The sequence below is a fragment of the Martes martes genome (genome assembly GCF_963455335.1).
Source record: "Martes martes genome assembly, chromosome: 14".
NCBI classification, from domain to species: Eukaryota; Metazoa; Chordata; class Mammalia; order Carnivora; family Mustelidae; genus Martes; species Martes martes.
Genome location: NC_137902.1, coordinates 30105289 through 30128644, shown reverse-complemented (window position 1 = coordinate 30128644; position 23356 = coordinate 30105289). Strand labels below are relative to the sequence as shown.

Below are 23356 nucleotides of genomic sequence, written 5' to 3'. Positions count from 1 at the left end.
CATGGAGTTGCTGAGATAATGGCTCCTGAGTTATACAGGTCCTCATTTCCAAAGTCCCAGTGCTTAATATTTTCATTAACTCATTTGACACCAAAACATGACCTGAACCTACACTGGTATGAATTGAAGCTATTTGTAACCATCATATTTTTCTCTTAGTGTGTGTATATTTGTTGCAGAAATATTAATGTTTTGTTACGAGTTATTTCCCTACTAGGGATTAGGCACTATTTGCACTGACTACTTCCTAATCATCTAGCTCTAAGGGTTTGGGGTGAGGAAATGTGGACTCCGCTTCTCTTCTGGGCCACAAGAGGGCAGACCTGTTCTGTGTGTACTCCCAGCCTGCTTGAAGCACTTTGAACCCTGAGTCCTTTAAGTGATGGGTAATGGGACAGATAGGATTCGTTGGAGCAGAGCTGAATGCTAATGAGCACATAATATGCTATTGATGCAAAGCTGGCAGAGTAATCAAAAATCCTCGCCTTAAAGGTTTTTAGGCTAGGAAACCTCAGATAATGCTGGAGGCTCAAGAATGATTGGTCCAGCTGTTGTCCCACCTCAGTAAGGATGGTTGGCCCATGGGGGTAAAGAAACCAGCTGAAGGGCTGGCAGCCTGCACATTGACTGCAGACTCACCGCTCACTATGAAGGCCTATTGGAATAGCCCTTCCCCTTCTAGACCTGGCAGGAGTCCAGGAGCCACCTCTCTCCTGTGGATCAGGACTGCCTTACAGAAATGTTGCCATCTCCCCACCAGATAGCCTCTGGAAGAGAAGGCTCTGGCACAGGGGATTGGGGGAGTTCACAGGGAAAAGGAGGCCTGTCCTGTTTTCTCCTTCCTGGGAACACCCCTTCCCCGCAGTAAGTAAGCACCACCTTTCATCCCATGGCTCCAGAGTGTCCATTTGGGGATCCTCTTTTTGTGACAGACACACTGCTGTTGATATAAATGTTTTTATTTTGTCACTTAAACCACGGTTTCCTTGTGCTAGCCGGACAGGGGCGGGGTGTGGGCCGGCTGCTGGACCATGGGTTACAGGAGGAGCAGGAGGGTTAGTAGCAGGAGTGGTGAGATGCTCAGTCCGAGTGCCCATCATGTGACCCTCAGGGGAATATCATGCAGCCCAGGTATACTGTAAGATGGGAAGAGCTGAGGTGCTGTTTCTCATTCTGGTGAGGAATGGGTCCCACATAACCTAGAGCTCAGGGGACATTTCCAGTCCTCTTCTGAATGGGCTGTGGTCTTTCATTTACCCCTGTGGGGGTGTCTGCCTCAAATCTCTCTTCCTTCTTCACCTCCTGGGCCCTTTGGCACAAGTCCCCATGATCCCTGGGGAAGATACTGCCATTGCCAGCCCCTTCCCTGGATCAGTGTCTGATCTGATGGAGGTAGCTTGTAGGGCCTGGCTTCTTCCAGTTCCGGCGGATCCTGGCACTTGTCCTTCTGGAGTTCAGATACTGATCATCAGAAGCTGTCTCCGTGGTACCACTCTGTGGGTCGGCCAGTGGAGCACAGGACTCAGGGATTCTGCAAGAACAAGTGTGTGATAGGCCCATGTCAATAGGAAGAGCAGAATGGGGACTAAAGAGACTGTGGTCATGAGGATCTATTAAATCACACTGTTTGGGGTAAAATAAGACCAGGGCTTTGGCCCTCTGAGAGCTAAAGACCAGGCAAAGCTTTCAGATGTCTTTTCCATAAAGAGAGCTGGACTAGATCAGGGTGTGTGATACTCGGCATTTCTCCAGCTTCCTCATGCTGCACTCGTGACAGCCATCAGTGGTCAGCCGTGTAGAAGACTGGAGGAACCAAGTAACCTCCTTAGCAAAGTGTTTTAAACAGAGATTGCAAGTCAGCTGGAGTTCATCTGAGGAAGGGCCCAATCTGCTTCTCCTGGACGTGCTGACTAAGAAGACCTGTTCAGGTCTAGTGCTCTGACTGGAGGCCCGGAGAAGGCAGCGGGAAGAATTAGAGCCTAGAGCATAACCCACAACCACTGGCTAGGGCGTGTGTTTCAGCTTGACCTCCTGGGGCTCGCTGTTCTCAGGCTGTCAGTGACCTAGGCAAAGGGGGATGACTAGGGAAAATTTAAAGTTCCTCAACACTTTTCAAACCTCGGTACCTCTATGGAACCCTCCTACACTATAGTCTATAATTCCACAGGTGAGATTTTAACCAGGCTTGTGATTGTTACCTGTCCTACCACAAGGAAACAAATTATCTTCCTCCCAAACGATAGTCCCTCCCACCTGTCTGAGAATCACTGCAAATCAGGACCCAGGCCTGCCTTCCCGTGGAAGTTCACGGGGTCCAGTATGACTCCCATAGTTACAGAGATCATGGGCACAGAGTAGACCTTGCCCCCGCCATGGCCGGTACTCACAGTGAAGCCAAGTCAGTAGCTCTGGGTGGTGGTGGATGGGGCAGCCTTAGCACTCACCTTCCCTCCGCCCTCCAGTTCCAGGAACCCACCTGAGCCGGCTGCAGTGGTGCAGTGAGTTGCCCAGGGGTTTCGGCCGGGGAGGCCTCTTCCTACGCAGCCTCCTCAAGGCCTCTGCCACACGGTGGTCTCCTGCACACTCCCAGATAATCTGGGCCCGCTCCTCGGCCAGCTGGTCCCCACTGCGCTCAAACAGGCCCTGGATCTGCAGCAGCTCAGCGTCCTGGAAAATGTTGGCTGATGCCTGCTTGCGGCCCCGGGCCTCAGCCGGGGCCTGCCACGGGGGCGGCTCGCTCACGACAGAGGCTGGGGTGCCCATCCTGGGTGCTCTGGGGAAGGAAAGCATGGAGAGACATCAGCTTATGGGGCCCTTCCCAAACCTAGGGTGCTGGCGAATGCAAGCCTTCTGGCATTTCTATTCTCCAGGAACTAACGTGCAGTAAGTCTTGACTTGAAGTCACTCTACCTTCCAGGGCACCTGAGGGAAATAATATCACTAATGACAGTCAAACTATTACAAAGTGCTTATGCGTGCAATACACGTACTATCTCACTGAGGAGTCCCAGCAGCCTGTGACGTCAAACTGGTTTATCCGCACCGTACAAATGAAGAAATGCAACTCAGCTGAAATGATCCTTTGCAGCCACAAACCCTTGCGTAAGTGCGGAGCCAGAAGTAGAGCCCAGGTCTGTCTGGCTGTAAGCCCAGGCCGACTCCAGGATACCTAGGTCCTAAGGACAGTACTGGGAGTAGCCACCGCGCAGTGTTGAGCACTTAGAGGTACCGGCCATGGCTCTAGGAGTTGTAGTCATGTGCCCTCCTTGACACGTGAGCACAGCAGCCCTCTATGCTAAGGCCCAGGTTCTGTAGCACAGAAGAGGAGGGTTATGGGGTTGGGCTGACTACACTGGAATCCCACTTCCAGCCACCTCCACCACTGCCTGGCTCAGCTGGTTCCCGCACCAATTCTGCTTACAGAGTTGCAGTGAGGACTGAGGGAAGACAGTGTAAGAGCAGTGCTCAAGGTTCTAATATTCTGCTTTCCCATTTATAACACGGAGAACAGTCATCCCCCCTATTTTCAAGACCCTGGAGACAGCCCAAGTTCAAATAGTTTAGCAAACACAGTATGAAATAGACAATCAGATCTAGCTGCAGTCCAAAAGGCCATGGTGAGGAACACAGGGGCGAAGAGGTGGCTCCAGGGTTAGAATATACAACCATGGGCAGAGACTGAAATCTATAAGAAAGTTCGATAAAAGGAAGGCTCATGTCAGTGCCCCCTCATAGGAAATGAAAATTAAATTAAATGATCATCCTCAGTTCTAGAGAGTTCAATTTGAATAATGAAGAATAATAAAAGGAGGCTCACTCACCCTACCCTTGTCTCCAGTACAGCCTGAAAACGCTATGAGATTGGGAAGCAGATCAGAGACAAGGAAGACCAAGGACCTCGGTATTACACAGAACTGGACTCAAATCCCAGCCCTGCCACCTTCCTAGCGGTGAACCTAGGCAAGTTACTCAACCTCTCTGAGCCTCTTTCTTAGCTGTAAACTGGGGCTCATAACCACTTCTCAGGATTGCTCTATGGACTGAGCATGCCTATTGTATCAGGTACAGGGTAAGAGCCAAATAAATGCAGATTCGTACCCCCCACCCCCATGCCCCTTTTGGCCTTGACTTTTGTACTTGGGTCAGGGTATGCTAGGGTTCCTTTTCCGCTGTTTGGGCCTGAGCCAGCAGAGGACTTGCCTGTGCTCCCTCCACCCCTCAGCCCCAGGCCTAATGGCGAAGGTCAGGTAGTTACACCAGACCTCACCTCATTCCAGAGAGCTACGGAGACACCTGTCACCCAGGAACTAGCCTAAAAAGGGAATAAAAATTAATACATTTCAATACAAAATGTCCATGCTCACTGTAACAAACAGAAAGGAAATCATGTAAAGCATTCCCAGCTTCTCTGCCCTTCTTCTCACCTGTCTTTGTTCTGAGAGTTTGAGACCTCTCTCCATTGCGTTTAGACTCCTCAAATATAATTGGCCCTTGCTCCTCACATCAGTAGCAGCCCTCCTTATTCCAGTAATTTCCACACTCACCCTGTCCCAGTGTCTAGGCCTCCTCTCATAAGAACCCCACTCTTGGGGTGCCTGGGTGGCTCAGTGGGTTAAGCCTCTGCCTTCAGCTCAGGTCATGGTCCCAGGGTCCTGGGATGGAGCCTCGAATCGGGCTCTTCTTGGCAGGGAGCCTGCTTCCTCCTCTCTCTCTGCCTGCCTCTTCGCCTACTTGTGATCTCTGTCTGTCAAATAAATAAATAAAATCTTAAAAAAAAAAGAACCCCACTCTTTTTTTTAATAGGGATTTCATTTCATTTTATTTTTTTAAAGATTTTATTTATCTGACAGAGAGAGACGCAGTGAGAGAGGGAACACAGCAGGGGGAGTGGGAGAAGAAGCAGGCTCTCCACTGAGCAAGGAGCCTGATGTGGGGCCCACCCAGGACCCTGAGATCATGACCTGAGCCGAAGGCAGACGCTTAATGACAGAGCCACCAGGTGCCCCAAGAACCCCACTCTTCAAAGAGTTCAGTAACTAAAATAAACCTGCAGAAAACTTTCAGATGAATGAACTCCATAAAAATTGTGCTTTTATCTGGAAATGGGAATTTTAAAATCTACCTCTCCGTAGGCACTATACGGAATCCAGTTAAAAACCTAGTATGTGTGGTAGTGAACTCTCCTGAGCTGGATGATAAAAATGTACTGTGATCAGAAAACAACAGTCACCAGGGAACACTTTCAGGCTGATAAAAAAGCTGACTCTGGGTCATCTACTCTACGTCAGGCGACACAACAATACGCCTGATGGTTCATCCTCAACGTAATTCCAGGAATCGGGCACCATTACCCTTCTCCCAGCTCAGAGGAGCACAGGAAGCTGAGACACAGATTCAATGCCAGGGGCTCAGCCAAGGCCAGGACCTGGTGTGAAGGGCTGCAGCCGTGTCTGAAAACCTCAGCTGCCTTCACAACCAAGCTCCAAACACGCTGCTGGCCCGTCATCTCTGTGAGGGATATTTCACTATTCTCACCAAAGTCACCAAGTGGGAAACCTGCCGGTGGAAAAGGAAGAACCATGGCCAGCCCACACATAAGGCAAGGGTGGGGCTGTAGAATTTATTTTAATCTTTTCATTAGCGTCAGAGCTGTTTACTGTGTGGCCCGCTGTTCTAGCCTTGAACCTGTGGCAGTCTGAAGAGGAAAATCCCCAGCTTCCACAAAACAAATCTGGAACTGCAACGCAGCCCAAGGCACACAGTGCTGGCTTCTGAGTCAGAGCCCTAGTCCTGCCACTCGCTGGCTGGGGGGGCTCTCCGGCACCTCGCCTCTATGGGCCTCAGTTTCCCCCTTACATCTGTAAGAACAGGTTGATGCCTCTGGTCTCCAAGGGCGTGTGTGGTGTTAGGGTTTCTATGATGAGGCTAGGTCTGTACGGAAGCGGTGACTGGGTCTGCCTGGCTGCCAAGGCCTAGATGCAACGTGTGTGGACAGGCCTGGCTAATTAGGTGCCAGGAAATTCCCCAACCAGTAGTTCCTCTTTTCTGCCCTCCTCAATCTTCCCTGGAGACAAGACACTGTTTTGCTGGTGGGATCTGGGGTTAAGGTCCGGGAGAAGACAGAGAACTCACCGCTCTAACGCACTCCAGGGACCTAGGCTGGCTACGGCCAAGCCTGGGACACACTCCTAGGCTGGCCTGGGTGGTGGGAGAAGAGGTGGTATCATTTCTCTCAGATTCGGGCAATCTCACCCTCCCCTCAGAGAGAACGGCAACCAGCTTAAGTAGCAGTGCTGTCTCAGGGATGGCTTGGAGCCTGACTTCCCAGATACTCCTGTGTGTGGCTACAAGGCCCTACATGGCCCAGCCTCTAGCATCCCAGTTACAGTGAATTACAAACACACCAACAAAATTTCTGGGGAAGTCTAAGCCTCCAGCTTCAAACATACCCTCCATGCACCTTGGAGCAGGGGGCCTTGGCACCTCCAAATTTCAAGGATCCTCACTCTTAGCTCTGCCTGCCACCCTGGGCTTGAGCCAGCAGTCAGACTGAGAATGAAAATCAGTGGAGTTTCCATAAGATTAGATGCAAACTTCCGGAAAACGAGTCAGAACACTTTTATTATCAGAAGAAACTTTTTTTTTAAAGGTTTTATTTTTAAGTAATCTCTACACTTAATATGGAGCTTGAATTTATAGACCGAGATCAAGAGTGGCATGCTCTGCCGACTGAGGCAGCCAGGCACCCCAGAAGAAACCTCTCTTACCTTATTCAATGTGTCCTTTCCCCCCTATTTTCTTGGACAAGACCTGAATCTAGGAAAATCAGTGTATACTTGAACAATGGTACTTTTTTTAAACTGGAAAATGCCACCGCAAGGATATTAAAAGATTACAAATGGATCTTTCATTCCAGAGCTGACAGCAAAGAATATAAACACGGGTCTGTGAGCAAATGAGTAAAAACTCACTGCAAAATACTTCAGTTTGACATAAACTAGCTTAAAAATGAACCCACAAAGTAAATACCAAGTGTGGAAAATGACAAAGTTCAACTTGTTTTGAAATAGGCAATAAATGAACGAGAGAGCTCTAATGAAGAAGTATATTTAAAAAGTGACTCACCAAAAAAAAAAAAAAAAGTGACTCACCAGATAATGAATTTTTAATACATAAATAGGGTACACAATTGAGCATCCTTTGTAGTATGTGAAGCTGTTTAGACAGCTATTCCAATCGTGGTCTCAGGGAGGCTCAGGTAACCACAAGAGGCAGAACACATTTGCATGAGCTGGGCAGCAATTGCTTCCCCACTCAGCTCCCCTCCTTCAGATAACCCTGCTGATGGTAATAGTCTGTAATTGGAGGCAAAGGGCCTCTTGGATAAAGAACTGGAGGCTCTGGCCCAAGGCCCAAATCAATGCTTGTGGCCTGGCCTGCTCCCCCACCACTGGACAGCAGCCAATATCTGTGGCTCCTCCATTGGGGGAGGCCCAGTCCACATGGCCTTGTGAGGCCCCCCCCCCCCCCGGCCTCAGGGCCTAGCCTCCTCCTACTGCATACACGTAGGTCTCCAAACCTGATGTGGAAGTGGAGAAAGGAACTGGGCCCTACCCCTAGACCCATACTCAGATACGACTGGAATATAAAATCTAGATGAAGGAATAACTTTTCAAGAGTTCAAGAACCCTGAGTTCTGGCTGTACTTCTGAAAACCGGGTGACATTGACAAGCCTGTTTCCCCCTGCCTCATTTTGCTCATCATCAAAATAGAATAGTGAGAATAAATAACCTGTAAGGGAATAAGGGAGATAAAAGTATGTGAAAGCATCCATCCCAGTACACTGCATCATGAATGAGTGATGTAAGGGAAAGGCTGTTTAACAACCAGGCCCTATAGAATCATTGTCATTTTCATGAAACTCCCTCAAAACGGACCTTCACTCTTGGGAAATGAGGGTAAGGGAGATGGATTCATCTGTGCACTTTTAAATCACAGCTGCCACTGAGGCAGCTTGCTCCCTGTCAAGCACAGAACATCGCTTTCAAATAGGTGATCTTTTTAATCCTCACCCCATGAGGCGGCGCTATGGTTATAGGTTATACCCATTTTACAGATGAGAAAGCTGAGCTCAGAAAGGTTAAGTAACTTGCCCAAAGTCAAACAGGAGGTAGGTGGTGAGGCTGGTGGTTAAGGTTAAGTAACTTGCCCAAAGTCAAACAGGAGGTAGGTGGTGAGGCGCCCAGCCCCTCAACCACTGTTATTTTTGTCCTGCCAGATAGCTGACGAGGTCTTCAGGGGAAGGAACGACCCAGGAGGCTCTGAAACCTCTCCGAGCCTGCTCTCTGCTTCTGCGGGTTTCGGAAGGCGCAGGGATCGAAAGATAGGTCTCCCAAGCCAGCCTCGGCGCCCTCAGCTCTCCGCGGCCCCGTGGGGAGTCAGAGCGATTACTCACCACGCTGAAGGGCAGCGCCGACAGACCTCAAATCGGGATGGGGCAGGCTAAGATGTGCGCACCCCAACCCCTTCACGGCCTTTCGAAAGGGCGGGCGTAGCTCTACGCTTCCTGCTGCGAAGGTGCTCACAGGGACCAGGCGGCGTTCACCCACAGGACGAGAGCTTGGGAGGGGATATCCTGGCCCAGGTCGCAGGGCGACATCCCCAGCACAGGTCAGCCCCCGGGGCTCAGACGTGGCCTCTTCGCACAACGCCGGGCCCTAAGTGGACCTGCGGGTTCGGGTAGCCGCTGCCACCCGGGCTCCGATGGCCCGCCGCCCGTTCCCACCGCAGTGCGAGCCAGGCCTCGGATCTACGTACCTGGCCGCCCAAGGCTGGCCACCGAGGTCACAGCCGCGACTCCCGAGAGAAAGCGTTCCCCAGCCGGGGAAGAGCCAATCCACGGCCGAGCCTTGGTGAGAGCGCCGGAGGGAGCCTTCCAAAATCGAACGTGGAGACTCTGTGGGCCAATCATCAGCAACAGAGGGGAGAGGGGCGTGCCCAGGCTCCGCCCCCTTCCCTTCGCCGGCCTCGAAACCTGAGTGCGAAGATTCCGCGGGCCCAATCAACAGCGGAGCAGCGGAGAGGGGCGTGTCCGCCGGGGCCCCTTCCCTCCGCCCTCCGCCCTCGGCTGCCCTAGCGCGGCGGCCGAAGGCGCCCCCTTCATTGACGTCAGTGCCCTGGGAGAGCGCGGTTTTGCTGGCGCGGGAGCGGGGCGGGGCCGCATTCCAGCCTCGGGGTGCGGCGCCGGCAGGCCCTGCAGGGTACACGTGACGGGTGCCCCCTCTCCTGGGCCGAAGGCCAGCGCGCACCGCGGCGTGCTCTCTGCAGCTCGTGGCCCTCTGCAAATAGATCCGCAGTTCCTTAAATTCACCATCCAGACGGACCACTTATCTTCTGGCTCCAGCTTTGAGGGAAGGGAAGGGATGGTGAGATTTTGGGGCTTCAAAGCTAGAATGCCGTGGGTTCAAATCTTAAATCATCTGTGCAACCTTGAGCCAGTTATCTAAATAAGCAGTATTAGGAAGGTTTTATAATTCATTGGACAATGGTCCATTAGGGCCCACTCTGTCCAGATTTCTTAACAGGGAGTGAATAGGAGACGTCTGTAAGCTTGTGCCCTGGGGGAATTTTCAGCCTCGTAAGGAAGGCAGACTTTAAAAAGCTTAAAACATTTAGTGGTGATTTCAGTTGTGATAAACATTATAACTATAAAAGGGTCTGGGGCGCCTGGGTGGCTCAGTCACTAAGCGTCTGCCTTCCGCTCAGGTCCTGATCCCAAAATCCTGGGATGGAGGCCCGCATGGGGCTCCCTGCTCAGCGGGAAGCCTGCTTCTCCCTCTTCTACTCGCCCTGCTTGTTTCTGTTCCCTCTCTCACTGTGTCTCTGTCAAATAGATTTGAAAAAAATCTTTTAAAAGGAAAAAATAAAACAAAAGGGTCAAACGGAGGAAACTCAACTCTCTGTAGGAGGTCCTGGAAAGTAGAAGAAGTAACATTTAAGCTAAGATAGGAAGGAGAAGTTGAAGTTGGTCAAATGAAGAGGAGTGGGTCTGGGAAAGTGTTTAAGGAAGAGAGAATGGCATGTGCAAAGTCTAGGAGGTAGCTCGACTCAGGAGGACTTGATATGAGACTTGGAGCGAGGCTAGGAAGGGGCAGAGTGGTGAGAAAGCAGAAGGCAGAGGCGGACAGTGAAAAAGTTTCCATTTGACTCTCCGAGGGGAATGGCATATATATTGTTTAACAGATATTTCATAGCATTTACCATGTGCCAGTAATGCCAGTTACAAACGGTAGCTCATTTCATCCTCATGAGAAACTTGTGTTTTTAGAAGGTCACTTTGCCCACAGCTTGGAACTTGTATTAGAGGGTTTGGGAGTGGATGGAGTGTCCAGTGTTGTTGTTGTTTTTTTTTTTTAAGGTTTATTTATTTATTTGGGGGCATAGTGGACAGAAGTAGAGGGGGGAGAGAGAGAATCTCAAGCAGACTGTCCGCTGAACACAGAGCCCAATGCTGGGCTCCATCCCATGACCCTGAAATCATGACCTGAGTGGAAATCAATAGTCGGATGCTTAACCAACTGAACTGCCCAGGTGCCCCCAACAGGTTCTTGATAAACGCTTGTTTAGTTCTTTGGAAGGTGAGTTGTTTGTTCACTGGTTCAAATATGGTCAGGAAGGTGCCCAGGAATAGGCAGCTAGGTCTCCCTGATTTCTTTTTCACTCTAGAGCTGACCTTCACGGTCATTTAAGTGTGATCTCTCCTCTGTAAAAGTTCTGAGGGGAAAGGAGGAAAAGCCAGCAAATAAGGATTTGTGGGTCCCTTTCTGCAAGATGGAAGGGATATTTGGGAGCTGTTCTTCCTCATCCCATGGTCTCCAGTTCCTCTTTCTGTCCTGCACAAAAACAACATCAGCAAGTGCTTTGCTGTAGTTAAAAGGGCTTTAACAACAGTTTCTCTTTGCTTTTCCTGAAGACCTAGGGAAATAGCAAAAAGAATAAAGAAGTCAGCAATGTTCATCTCCAATAGAAGGTGCTCACTGCTGCAAAGCCTTTTCAACCAACTGCCTGGCTAAAAAGAGGAGTGTGTGGAGTCCTGAACAGGGACGCCCTGTTCCCCGGTCTCAGAAATAGGAAGGCCAAACTCTTGGCATCTCAGTGCTTGGAGAGCCTAGGATGTCTGATGCCAGCAGCTCAGACGAGCATACCAGGGTGGGAATTGGGAACTTGTGGCTTCTGGGTCAGATGTGACTAAGGCTGGGTGGAGAACATCTGGTGTCTCCCAACATTTTTGCAGGCGTGTGACCATGCACTTATCACACAATGGAAACATTTCTATTGTTACAGCCTTATGCATCTGTATGTCTGATGAGAAGACAGGACACTTCCATCATGCAGGAATGGAAGATCTGGGATCCACCCCACAACCGGGATGGCCCTGTTTGGAAGAGAAGCGATCAGATTAAGGTGAGGTGAGTGAGGAACATTCCTTGGGTGCAGTACTTAAGGGGACACCAAAACCAACCAACCAACCAACCAACCAGTAATCAAGATAAATATTTTAATGTAATATTTTAAAAAATCAAAATTAATGTAAAACATCCACGGTAAACAAAATATCAACACTTAAAAGCAGACTGCTGTTTGTGTTATGACCTGGTGTCATTTTGCAACGGGAATAGTCATTTCTTTCTTTTTTTTTTTTAAATTTTTTTATTTTAATAAACATATAATGTATTTTTATCCCCAGGGGTACAGGTCTGTGAATCGTCTGGTTTACACATTTCACAGCACTCATCATAGCCCATACCCTCCCCAATGTCCATTTCCCCACCACCCTCTCCCGTCCCCCTTCCCCCCCGCAACCCTCAGTCTGTTTCTTGAGATTGAGTCTTTTATGGTTTGTCTGGGAATAGTCATTTCTAATCAGCTCGTGGTTCCCACATGGGTCGCCCTTATGCTCCCTTCCAGTTAGCTTTATGAGAATTGAAAATAGTGTGTGAATCGATTGGGCAACACAAGGCTTTATGTATGGTCCTGTTTTTTGATTGTGGGGCTTTCATCAACTTTCTCCATTCAATTCAGAGACTATTTCGTTAGGTGTGTCTAGGAGTGCACATGTTCCTGTTGCCTTGGCTGCCAGAATGGCTCAGCAGAGTACTAGTTTCCAGAGGAGTAGAGTCTAGGAAAGGGGTTCCAGCTGTTCAACCTTAGGCAAATAACCTAACTTCTCTGCTTTCCTAGTTTCTCTTCTATAAAGTGGAACTAACCATCCCCCCTCTCTGTGAGGATGAAGTGAGATGCGGTGGGCATAGGGCTCAATACAGACCTTGCTACAGACGCTAAACCAGCATTTGACTCCTTCCCTCTCTGTCCTGCAGGGATTGTTCATGCAGCTCTTGCGAATGGTTCCCTTCCGATGGGTTTGTTTTTGCTCTCTGTCCTGTTCTGGGAAGACCAAGAGAGAACGTCCACCCTCCGCTGACAAGCAGTAGTGTGACTCTTGAGTCCCCTCTTTTTCTTGATAAATGCTCTTGGTAATTGTAAACTTTTTAAGAAGCTCCCTTCTGCTTGGGACATTATACAAGACAACTTACTACAGCCCTCTTCTCTGAATTTAGCAACTGAGAATAGCAAAGCCCTACAGGCAAACAGTACATTATAGAAACACTGACCATGAAACAAAACAAAACCTCGAAGGCAAAACAAAACCCCCACACCTAATCTGACTCATGTACATTAGAATTAAAGGTCAATTTTGTATTAATCTGCTCGGGTTGCCATAACAAAATAGCACAGGCTGGGTGGCTTAACAACAGAAATGTGTGCTCCTGGCAGCTGGGCAGGCAGGAAGTCCAAGATCTAGGTGCCGGCCCATCTGGTTTCTGGTGAGAGCTCTCTTCCCTAGTTGCACATGGCCACCTCCTCACCGTGTCCTCATATGGTGAAGGAAGAGAGGGAGTATTCTGGTGTCTCTTCTTATAAATGCACTAATCCTATCAGATTGGGGCTGCACTCTTACAGACCTCTCACTTAATCTTAATGACTTCCTTACTCCAAAGACAGTTATGTTGGAGGGTAGGGCTTCAACATGTGAATTTGGGGGGACACAATTCAATCCATAGCAAGTCTGAACTCATGTCCTTTTTTTTTTTTTTAACAAGTACTTAGCTCTTTTTTTTTTTTTTTTAAGAATTTTTATTCATTTATTTGACAGAGAAAGCAAGAGAGCACAAGCTGGGGGAACAATAGAGGGATAGGGTGAGGGGGAAGCAGGGTCCCCACTGAGCCAGGAGCCCGATGGGGGACTCCATCCCAGGACACTGGGACCATGACCTGAGCTGAAGGCAGATAATTAACCATCTGAGCCACCCAGGCACCCCAGAACTCATGGTTTTTTAATGTACAGATAAGTAGATAGAGAAATAATTAAGTTGTAAGTGTATGCACATGTTTAAATGTATATGTGTATGTATATACATGTATGTATCCACACAAACACATGTAAACACACACGTTCTCCAGCTGTGTCTGCTGAGAGGGCCTAGAAGTGATGATGCCCCAGTTGGAATAAGCACCTTTACAACCCACATTCTGAGTTTTCAATACCATTCTCCACAAAAGGAACCATGACTCCTTGGAGAAAGGATTGATTCAAACACTGGGGTTGAGAAAGTTCAGGATGGTTCTAAAACATCTTGTCCTGGAAGGTAAGGAAGAACTCAAAGAATGATGGAAACACATCAAACGGACTAGGAGTCCATTTTTAAGGGCTCCCATTAGCAAACGCAGAGCACCAAAATGAAGCATGACAGCAACAGATTATAACCCAATGAGTGAAATAATACCCAAGTCCACAGCAATATGAATAAGTTAATAAACAGGTAAACAGAAGAGAAGAAAAAGACCTTCCTTATAGAATATCAACTAATAAGTGTATAAGGAATGAAACTACTAGAAAATCATTGATGTCTACTGAAACAGCCCTGTGGCCAGTTATAAAAACAAAGCTTGTAGCAGCTTTGTGTATTTTCTCTGTTTGTTATATATACAGGGTGTTTTTGTATATATTAACCTTTTTCTTTTTCTCTCTCTTCATGTTTTCATTTCATATGTAAGTTTCTTTTCTTTCTTTTTTTTTAAAAAGATTGTATTTATTTATTTGACAGACAGAGATCACAAGCAGGCAGAGAGGAAGGTGGGGGTGGGGGGGGGAAGCAGGCTCCCCGCTGAGCAGAGAGCCCGACATGGGGCTTGATCCCAGGACCCTGCAATCATGACCCAAGCCGAAGGCAGAGGCTTTAACCCACTGAGCCACCCAGGTGCCCCATATGTATGTTTCTATGTCAGTTGTTGGAAGTCAACATGACCATGTTAGTCTTTAGTTAACAGTCTATTCTGAGGGACTCTGGCAAAATCTGAGAAGTGTTTCTGTTTTTTGTTTTTTTGTTTTTCTTTCTGAGCAGTATTTAATGCAAACCGTTGGGGCTGTGTATCTCCTTATTGTGGAGAGAGGGGGTGAGAATGTCACCTCCAAGAAAAACAGCTGTGTCGCATCAGGTGGCAATTACAGAGTTGTTTCACTGTTGTATGGAAGTCCAATTGTATATAGAAGGTTGCATATGGAAGCTGAGTCTCCAAAGAGGTAGAAGGCACGGGTTCTCTCTGTGAGAACGGAACTGAGTCCTGGAAATATTTCTCCTTTTCCACGGGGAACAATGCTTAGCTTTGTCAGTAGAGGGAGTCGGCAAGACGCGGTGGGAGGAAGGGTTTCTCTCTTTGGTTCTCGAGTGTCCTCTCACTAAGCTCCTGAAGCTTGCCAGACTTCTCCAGGGCCTGCTCTGGAAGCTCAGGTGTCTTCTCAGGCGCCTGGTCCCATGGTGTGGACTCCCATGGAGTGGACTCCCGCAGTGTGGGTGGCTTGTTCAGCACCTGGGTCCTACAGCGCCAGGCAGCCAGCGACACACAAGGGCTAGGAGCTTCCCTCAGCCCCTTCGGTGGCTTTGCAGTTACCCCCCCACTTTTTTTTTTTTTTTAAGATTTTAAAAGATTATTTATTTATTTGAGAGAGAGTGAACCTGAGTGGGGGGGGGGCAGGACCGAGGGAGAGAATCTTCAAGCAGACTCCCCGCTGAGCTCGGAGCCCCACACAGGGCTGGATCCCATGATCCATGAGATCATGACCTGAGCCAAAACCAAGAGTCAGACACTTAACCGACTGAGCCATCCACGTGCCCCATTTTGCAATAACTTCTGATGTCCCTGCAGTTGCACCCCAGGTGGCTGATTTCTGGCAAGTTCTACAAGGGCAGCACCTCAGTGACTTCTTTGCCATCTACTGAGCCACAGCTATGTCCTCTCTAAGGAGATCTGAATCTTGGCCCTGGGAGGTGGGAGAGGAGGAGAGCTCTTCTTAAGGGGCCTATCTCAGCCCTAGGAGTCGTAGCTGTTGCTTGTATCTTCTTTTCCTGGTTTCTTCAGAGTGCTCTTTAATGCCTCAGCTCTCCGTTAGAGTAAATGATAATTCCTTATGTTGAGGTTCCCCTATGCAAATTACTGTGTGGTTTCTGTCTCGAGATCAGACTCGGGCTGAATCAGTGGAGGATAGCGAGACCGGTAGTGTGATGAGGGTGAAGAACGTCAAGTGAACAAAACTCACGTGAGAGCTCGCTTTTGTCTTGCAATCCAGTGACACCCTGAATCCAGTGAGCTGGGTGTCAAAGCTCTTTCAGAAAACAGTATTGATGATAAAGCTAACACTATGAGCTCTGGGCACTTTGCATCCCATTGAATCCCCACAACAGCCCAGTGATACTGAGCCGTTGCTGTTAATCTCCTTATGCCAATGACAAAGCTGAGGTTAGAGACCTGCACGATAGCAACATGTCTTCCAGCTACACCTGTTGCCTAACAAATCACCCCAAAACTTAGTGGCATAAAATGACCATTTTTTTAGTGCTTATGGATTCTGTGGGTCAGGATGTTTTATTTATTTTTTAAGAGGTTTTATCTATTGGGGCTTCTGGGTGGCTCAGTCGTTGGGCGTCTGCCCTCAGCTCGGGTCATGATTCCAGGGTCCTGGGATCAGGCCCTACATCCAGCTCCCTGCTTGGTGGGAAGCCTGCTTATCCCTCTCCCTCTCTCCCTGCTCGTGTTCCCTCTCTTGCTGTGTCTCTCTCTGTCAAATAAATGAATAAAATCTTTGTTTTTTTAGATTTTATTTATTTATTTGACAGAGAGAGCGATCACAAGTAGGCAGAGAGGCAGGCAGAGGGAGAGGGGGAAGCAGGCTCTCTGCTGAGCAGAGGGTGGGGGAGAAGAGGGAGAGGGACTCTAAGGTAGACTCCATATGGAGGACAGAGCAGGATGGTGGGACCTCAGGTCTCACAACCCTGAGATCATGACCTGAGCTGAAATCAAGAGTAAGAGGCTTAACTGATTGAGCCACGCAGGGGCCCCATGTCAGGATGTTTTTAAAATGTCCTCAGGATTTTGGTTTTATTTAGGAATAGTGAGGCCAACAGATCAGGCGACGGCTACCATTGAAAAGATAACTTCTTACAGTTCCCCAGAGGAAGGGACACATCACACAGGGCCACGTGGGGGAAGCCCTGGGTCAGTCAGGAGGCAGAAGGAGCAAGGGAAAAGCACAGACATGAGCTTTTATTGTTGTTTTTGTGGGAAGAAATGGGTGAAACAAAGTAAGCAGCTAGGCGGGTTTAGGATTGGCTGGTTTGAATAATACCCGCAGGCTCTGGGGCGTAGGAACGGTCTCCAGTTGCCCGACACCTTTCTCTGGAATGATTAGGGGAGAGGAATATTGATTGCCTCCTGGAGTACAAGAGCCCAAACAGAGGAGGTGGTTTTGGAGTGTGGGTTTAGGATTGGTTGGTTTGCATGGCAAAGGCACACTCACAGTCACATTATTTGCTATCTTTAGGAATTAGCTAAATCTGGGAGGGGCAGCCCCTCCCTGGATCTGCAAGGTCCCAAGATGTCAAAACATCAGGAAACAACAGAAAATAGAAAGCATGAACGATACACAGGAACTGAGGTAGTGGACAGTGGGCGTGGCTTGTCTCTGCCCTGTGATGTCAGGACTCCAGCTAGAAGTCCTGAATGTCAAGGTTGCCTTGACAGCTGGGGATTGGGTTCATTTGAAAGCTCATTTCGTATGTCTGGGGCTTAGGCTGGGAGAACTGGAAGGCGCAGACTGCTGACTGGAGGACTTTGGTGGTTTCTCAGTGTGACCGGGAACAGAGACTTCTTTCATGGTGGCTCAGGGCTGTGGCCTTGTCTTTTGGACAGAACTTAGAAGTCATACAGTGTGGTTCCTACTGTCCTGATCGTTATAACTGAGTCACAAGCTCACCCAGATTCAGGGAAAGGGGACAAAGACGCATCCTCTTGATGGACGAAGAATCAAAGAGTTTGTAGCCATTTTGTTTTTAAATCAGCACAGAGTGGAACTAGGAATGAGACCCTGGCAGTTAGGATCTGAGTCCTACTTCCTTCATGCCAGGGCCATTATAAGAAACAGAAATCTGTTTAAGTTGTCTCAGGTGAAGAAGTGTGGGGGGTGTTGTTACTGGAAAGCCGCAGTGAGTTCACAGAATGAAGTCTAGTGGGACAACCTGAAGCAAGTCACAGGCCCTTGTTCTCTCTCACCATCTCTTGTCCCTGCATAGCGGCCTGTGATGGTTAATTTTATGTGTCAATTTGACTGGGCCACAGAGTGCCCAGAGATTTGTTCAAATATTATTCTGGATGTGTCTGTGAAGGTGGTTTTGGATTAGAGGAACATCGGAATTGGCCGACCAAGAAGAGCAGATTGCCCTTCCTCAAGGAGCTGGACCTTGTGCAATCAGTTGAAGAACCGAACAGAACGAAACAAAGGCTGACCCTCCCATGAGTAAGAAGGACCTCCTTTTTTTCTTTTCAAAGATTTTTGTTTATTTGACAGAGAGACAAGAGAGAGAGGGAACACAAGCAGGGGGAGTGGGAGAAGGAGAAACAGGCTTCCTGCAGAGCAGAAAGCCTGATGTGAGGCTCCATCCCAGGACCCTGGGATCATGACCTGAGCTGAAGGGAGAGGCTCAATGACTGAGCCACCCAGGTGCCCCAGAACGACCTTCTTTTGCCCGACTATTTGAGTGGAGACATTGTTGTATTGTGGGTTGTTGTTTTGTTTTTTTTTTAATTTTTGAGAGAAACGTGCGTTCATGCAAGCACTGGTGAGTGGGGGAGGAGAGAGAATCTTAAGCAGGCAGGCTCCATGCTCAGCACAGAGCCTGATGTGGGGCTCAGTCTCACGACCCTGAGATCATGGCCTGAGCCAAAATCAAGAGTCAGAAGCTTAACCAACTGAGCCACCCAGGCACCCTGAGCCATTGGTTTATTTCTACACCCTTCTTTGGACTCTAACTAAAATACTGCCTCTTCCTGCCTCTTGAGCCTGCAGCCTTTAGACTAAACTATGCCCTGGCTCTCCTGGGTCTCCACCTTGCCAACTGCACATTTTGGGACTTACCATCCCCCATAATTCCACAAACCAGTTTCCTATAATAACTCTATATGTATGTGTTATTTATCTATCCATCCTGTTCCTCTAAACAACCCTAATAACACACTGTCCTTTTCTCTGCAGATCAGCTTCCTCTGCCAACTCAGGGTTTCTGCTCCCCCTAAATTTGCCTCATGCTCTGGCTTGGTGGTTACTCCAGCACTAGCTCCATTTAGGAATGACCATTTGGCCAAATTCCCAGTTCGGGTCAGAAGAGGAGATGGGAAAATAGCCACAGAGCTTTATGGTATAAATATTCCTTCTCTGTCCGGAGCCACCCCACTGACAAGGGCTGCGGGTGTGGGGAGAAGGCTGCCACGGGGGCGGCAGGCAGGCCGGCCTGCCAAAGCATTTCCATGCCACTGAAGATTCTTGGGGCTTCTCTTGATCCTTGAATGCCATGTTGTTAGCTATTCTGGCATCTTCCTGATGGGTCAGGACAAGGTCCTTCTTGGTCTTCAGTGGCTTCTGTGACCTTTGATCTCTTTCAGTCATGGCAGTCATGTCCCCTCTGCCTGTCTAGGTTGTGTGGCGGCGGGGGTGGGGGGACTTTTTGGCAGCAGAGAGAAAAGCAGAGTTGTAGAAAATCTCCATGATTCGCCACATCTGAAAGAGTCCCCAGTGGTCATGGGGATTGGAAACCAAGTGGTAGTGGAGGGGATAGCACGATTGCTTTTGCTCTGTGGTTTCAGTGAATAACGTCTTATAGAGTCTGGTGAGACTAGATGTAAGGGGCGAGTTCATGGTTAAAGTAGACTCAGGGCATCTCAGACAGCTGTAGTGTTTCCAGTGATCCAGAAATTTAAATTTAGTTCTAGCTTAATCTTTCTGTTTTTTTTTTTAATATTTTATTTATTTATTTGACGGAGAGAGAGAGATCACAAGTAGGCAGAGAGGCAGGCAGAGAGAGAGGAGGAAGCAGGCTCCCCGCCGAGCAGAGAGCCCAATGTGGGGCTCGATCCCAGGACCCCGAGATCACAACCCGAGCCGAAGGCAGAGGCTTAACCCACTGAGCCACCCAGGCGCCCCTAGCTTAATCTTTCTGAATCTCATTTCCCTCAGCTGTCAAGCGGAGATAATGAATTGCCTATCTCCCAAGGTTGTTCCAAGGAGGAGGTGAACACCCCACACCAAGCATCCTCTGAGGGAGACCCTTGGCTCTGCCCAGTCCTTGGGCCTCATTCCTCTTGCTTTAAAGCTCCAACCATGGGTGGGCTAGAGAGTTAGGGGGACAAATCCCCCTTTCCTGGAGACCCTTCACATAGCAGGGTAAGAAACAGAAACAGCATACACAGCCAGGCTCCCCAAGTATAAGTCTTGGGGCCTGTGACAGCCACACCCACTCTCCCTGCCTGGCCCCATACCTGCGGACCATCTCTGCAACATGGAGATCATTCTCTTTGTCACCGCTCGGGGGCAGTACTGTGATGTCTTGTGACCTCCAAGACCAAGGCTGAAGTCCGAGATATATGCACTGATTACAAGCCTGGATTCGGAGATCAAATATTTGAATTCCGTTCTCCATTAGATATGGGATGTTAGATAAGTCACACAAGCTCCCCATGCCTCAGTTTCCTCATTTTAAAGCGGAGGCGGTTTTAATGGGCCTACCTCAGAGACCTGCTGTGGAAAGTACACGAGACAAGACTGGCAAGCACCTGGCATCTGCCGCCTGGCATCTGGTAGATGCTTTGCAAATGGTGGATGTTTCCACTGAGTCTCTGCCACTTTTACCCAAGGCTGACTGGTAGAGTGGTGGTGACTGATTCAGTCCACCCTGGCCCAGAGTGTCCATCCCTGCCCCAGGAATGTGGTCTGCTGGGATCTACCCACCCCACCATATGTCCCAGTAGGAGGTCATCGTCAGTAGCTCACGGGCAAGCCCATTAATGGTGAAGTCTCATGGGCGTCTCCCTTGGACACCATGGTTCCCTAGCCTTAAGGACCTGGCCTCACCAGCCAGTGTTCTGGGTGGATTCACACAAAGACAAGCCTCAGAGGATACCTGTGGCTCCAGGTCTGGTCCTGGCTGGCTTCTCCTGGGGAGTGAGGGCTGAGCTTTGCCAGAGTCAAATGCCTTTACCACTTCATGCCCAGCCTGTGGCCCCCTGCCTCTGTCTGCCCAAAGGGGCCCAGAATCCAGGCCACTTCATAGCTCCAGCCAAGGCCAGGTCCTCCTTGGGGGCTGGAATAACAAACTCAGGAGCCCCCCTCCAAGTTCCTACCCAACTCCAGCCCAGAGGGTACCCTACCCACCCCACCCACCATTCCAGAGCTTGGTGTTCCCATAGCCTTGGGAACATGCCTGGAGATGTGAGCCACTTGGCGACCAAAAGAGCGTTCATGCGCAGAGCCCCCTGCCCTGAGTGAGCACTGGACAGTGAGTCAGGAGACCTAAGTTCTAAACTTGGCACTCCCATCATCAACCAGCTGTGGGACCTGGGGCTAGTCACTTACCTTCCCCAGGCTGTAGCTACCCCTGCATAAAATGAGAAGCCAGGAACAAATGATCTTTAAGGCCTCTTCCAACTCAGGTATAGGATTGTGGCATAATGCCAGGTACCTACACAGCAAGTGTTCAGGAAATGTTGATTTAGTAATTTAACTCTAAGATTCCAGGCAAGATTCTGCAGGTGCCAATACCCACCTACTTCCTCGCTGTGAGTTTTGCCTCTGCTGTTAGCTAATTTATGTCAAGGGCCAAATCAGGGCCTGGCATGTAATAGGTATTAAACCAGTGCAAGTTGGGTCTGTGTATGCAGTGATTTACAGTAGCCCAGAGGCTGAAGAAGGAACTGACCGACCAGCAGGAGCGGGTCATGGGATCTCCAGGGGGCCACGCTTCCCTCCTTGTTATCAGCTGCCTCCTCTTCTGGGCATAGTCAAAGTCATTGCTTTGGGGCATAGAACAACGTCCAGCAAGCATCACTAATTCTTGTTGCCTGAGCAAAGGAGGCCTTGCTTTGGCTCACACTCTTCCCTTTGCCTATAGCACCTGTCAGGAGCTGCGATTCAGCCCGCTTACAAGCTAATAAGCTAGCCTGCTCTTGTTTCATAAATGTGGGCAGAAGATATGGTCTCCTGAGTCAGACTCGAAGGATTTACCACTCTTGGCACAGCAGGCCGCGCGAGCATCATCATTATGTCTCTTTCCCTCGCTCCCTAGTTTGACGGGGGCAACGCGGAGGAGCCTGGGTGGATGTTACCCATGCAAGAGCTTTATGTCACAGCTAGGGAGCACTGAGCTTGGGGAACCCACCCCTGTCCCCTCCTACCACCACCACTCTTACGGTAAGCAACAACCAAGCCTACTGTCTGTCTGGGGGGTGGGTGTTCCTTCACCCCACAAACTTGCTGGCTGCAGAACACAGCAGCCAGAAGTGGTTGGAAAGTGAATGGGTGACCATGGCTTTGCATTCTCAGCACACTCAGTATTAAGAGCCACGGCTGCTCAGGCCCCATGGGGGACCGCCTTGCCCAACAATGCCTAGCCCCCATCTCTGCTTGTCACAACTCTATCCACCCTCCAGAGATGCTCCATTCTGGAAGCTTTCCCAGCCCTCCCATCACACATATTCTCCCTTTTAGATTTCCTTGCATCTACTTTCTTTTCCCTTTTGTGTCCACAGCTGTCGCTGTACTACCGAGAAAGTGCAAACACAGTGAGGGCAGGAGCCGGTGCTCCTTGTTCCGCCGTTCCACACCCAGATGGTTTGCATCCCACAGGTGCTTAGGCCATATTTGTGGATATCTTCTTGCATGCTTATGCTTTTGCAGCATCTCCTGGGACTGCCCCTTGGAATGTCTTCAGGATTCCAGAGGCTAAAAATATCTCCCCAAACCATTGGCTTCCTTGTAAGGAGCTGGGCTTAGCTGCGAGGCTGAAGATTTGTGCCCACCAGGCGGCGCACCACCCTTAAGTCTGCAGATGCCTTTCTTAGATGCCAGAGGACTCTTCTCTCCCTCTGAGTGTTTATTTGGTTAGGTCCCCTGCTCACAGACGTAGTTTATGGAGCATAACCCCATCATCAGCCCAGCACCCAGAGTCAGCCCCCAAGTGCCTGTCCTAGCTCCAGCCTTTTTCAAGACCAGCACCCTGAGGACACTGAGGATGTCCCAGGAGGGATTGATTGCTAAGGGAGATTGCTGAGAGAAAGACCCCAGAATTGGGATCAGAAGACCTAGGTTTGAGTCTCCATATGGACACTTGCTAGTTCTGTTTCTCCGGGCAAGTTATGTAACCTCTCTGGGCCCCTGTAACAGTAGCCAAGAATAAAATCTGAGAAAGTAACATATAAGCACTTTGTGGTTTTTTTTTTTTTTAAAAGATTTTATTTATTTATTTGACAGAGATCACAAGTAGGCAGAGAGAGAGAGAGAGAGAGGAGGAAGCAGGCTCCCCGCTGAGCAGAGAGAGCCCGATGCGGGGCTCAATCCCAGGACCCTGGAATCATGACCTGAGCCGAAGGCAGAGGCCTTAACCCACTGAGCCACCCAGGCGCCCCAACATATAAGCACTTTGAACATGAACCTGGAGCCAGCCACACGTGGGCTCCTGTTTAAACTGTCACCCGCCAGCTCTGTGAGCATGGTCACCTTCCTTCACCCTCTGAGCCCTGGCTTCCCCACTGGCAAATCAGAGTTAACATTACCTAGAATATAGGGGTGACTGGCTAGCTCAGTTGGTAGAGCATGTGATTCTTGACCTGGGGGTGAGTTCACGCCCCACCTTGGGCGTAGAGCTTACTTAAAAAACAACGACAAAAAACAGTGCCTAGAGCATAGTGAGCTTTCAG

At 49.3% G+C, this 23356-nt stretch overlaps 1 protein-coding gene across 3 annotated transcripts; it reads right to left on the bottom strand.

Moving 5' to 3' along the window:
* Positions 1 to 941: 941 nt before the first annotated feature.
* On the bottom strand, positions 942 to 9162 carry AVPI1 (arginine vasopressin induced 1). 3 transcript variants are annotated; one of them, XM_080822416.1, is made up of 3 exons: positions 8819 to 9162; positions 2477 to 2773; positions 942 to 1531 (listed from the first exon to the last, which is right to left on the bottom strand). In XM_080822416.1, the coding sequence occupies exons 2-3, from the start codon at positions 2761 to 2763 to the stop codon at positions 1372 to 1374; spliced, it is 447 nt and encodes a 148-aa protein (XP_080678542.1). In that variant the 5' UTR covers positions 2764 to 2773; positions 8819 to 9162; the 3' UTR covers positions 942 to 1371. The 3 variants fall into 3 exon arrangements, with proteins under 3 accessions (XP_080678542.1, XP_080678541.1, XP_080678540.1); XM_080822415.1 differs by having other exon boundaries at positions 8457 to 8890; XM_080822414.1 differs by lacking the exon at positions 8819 to 9162 and having other exon boundaries at positions 2477 to 2796.
* Between the last annotated feature and the right edge of the window lie 14194 nt (positions 9163 to 23356).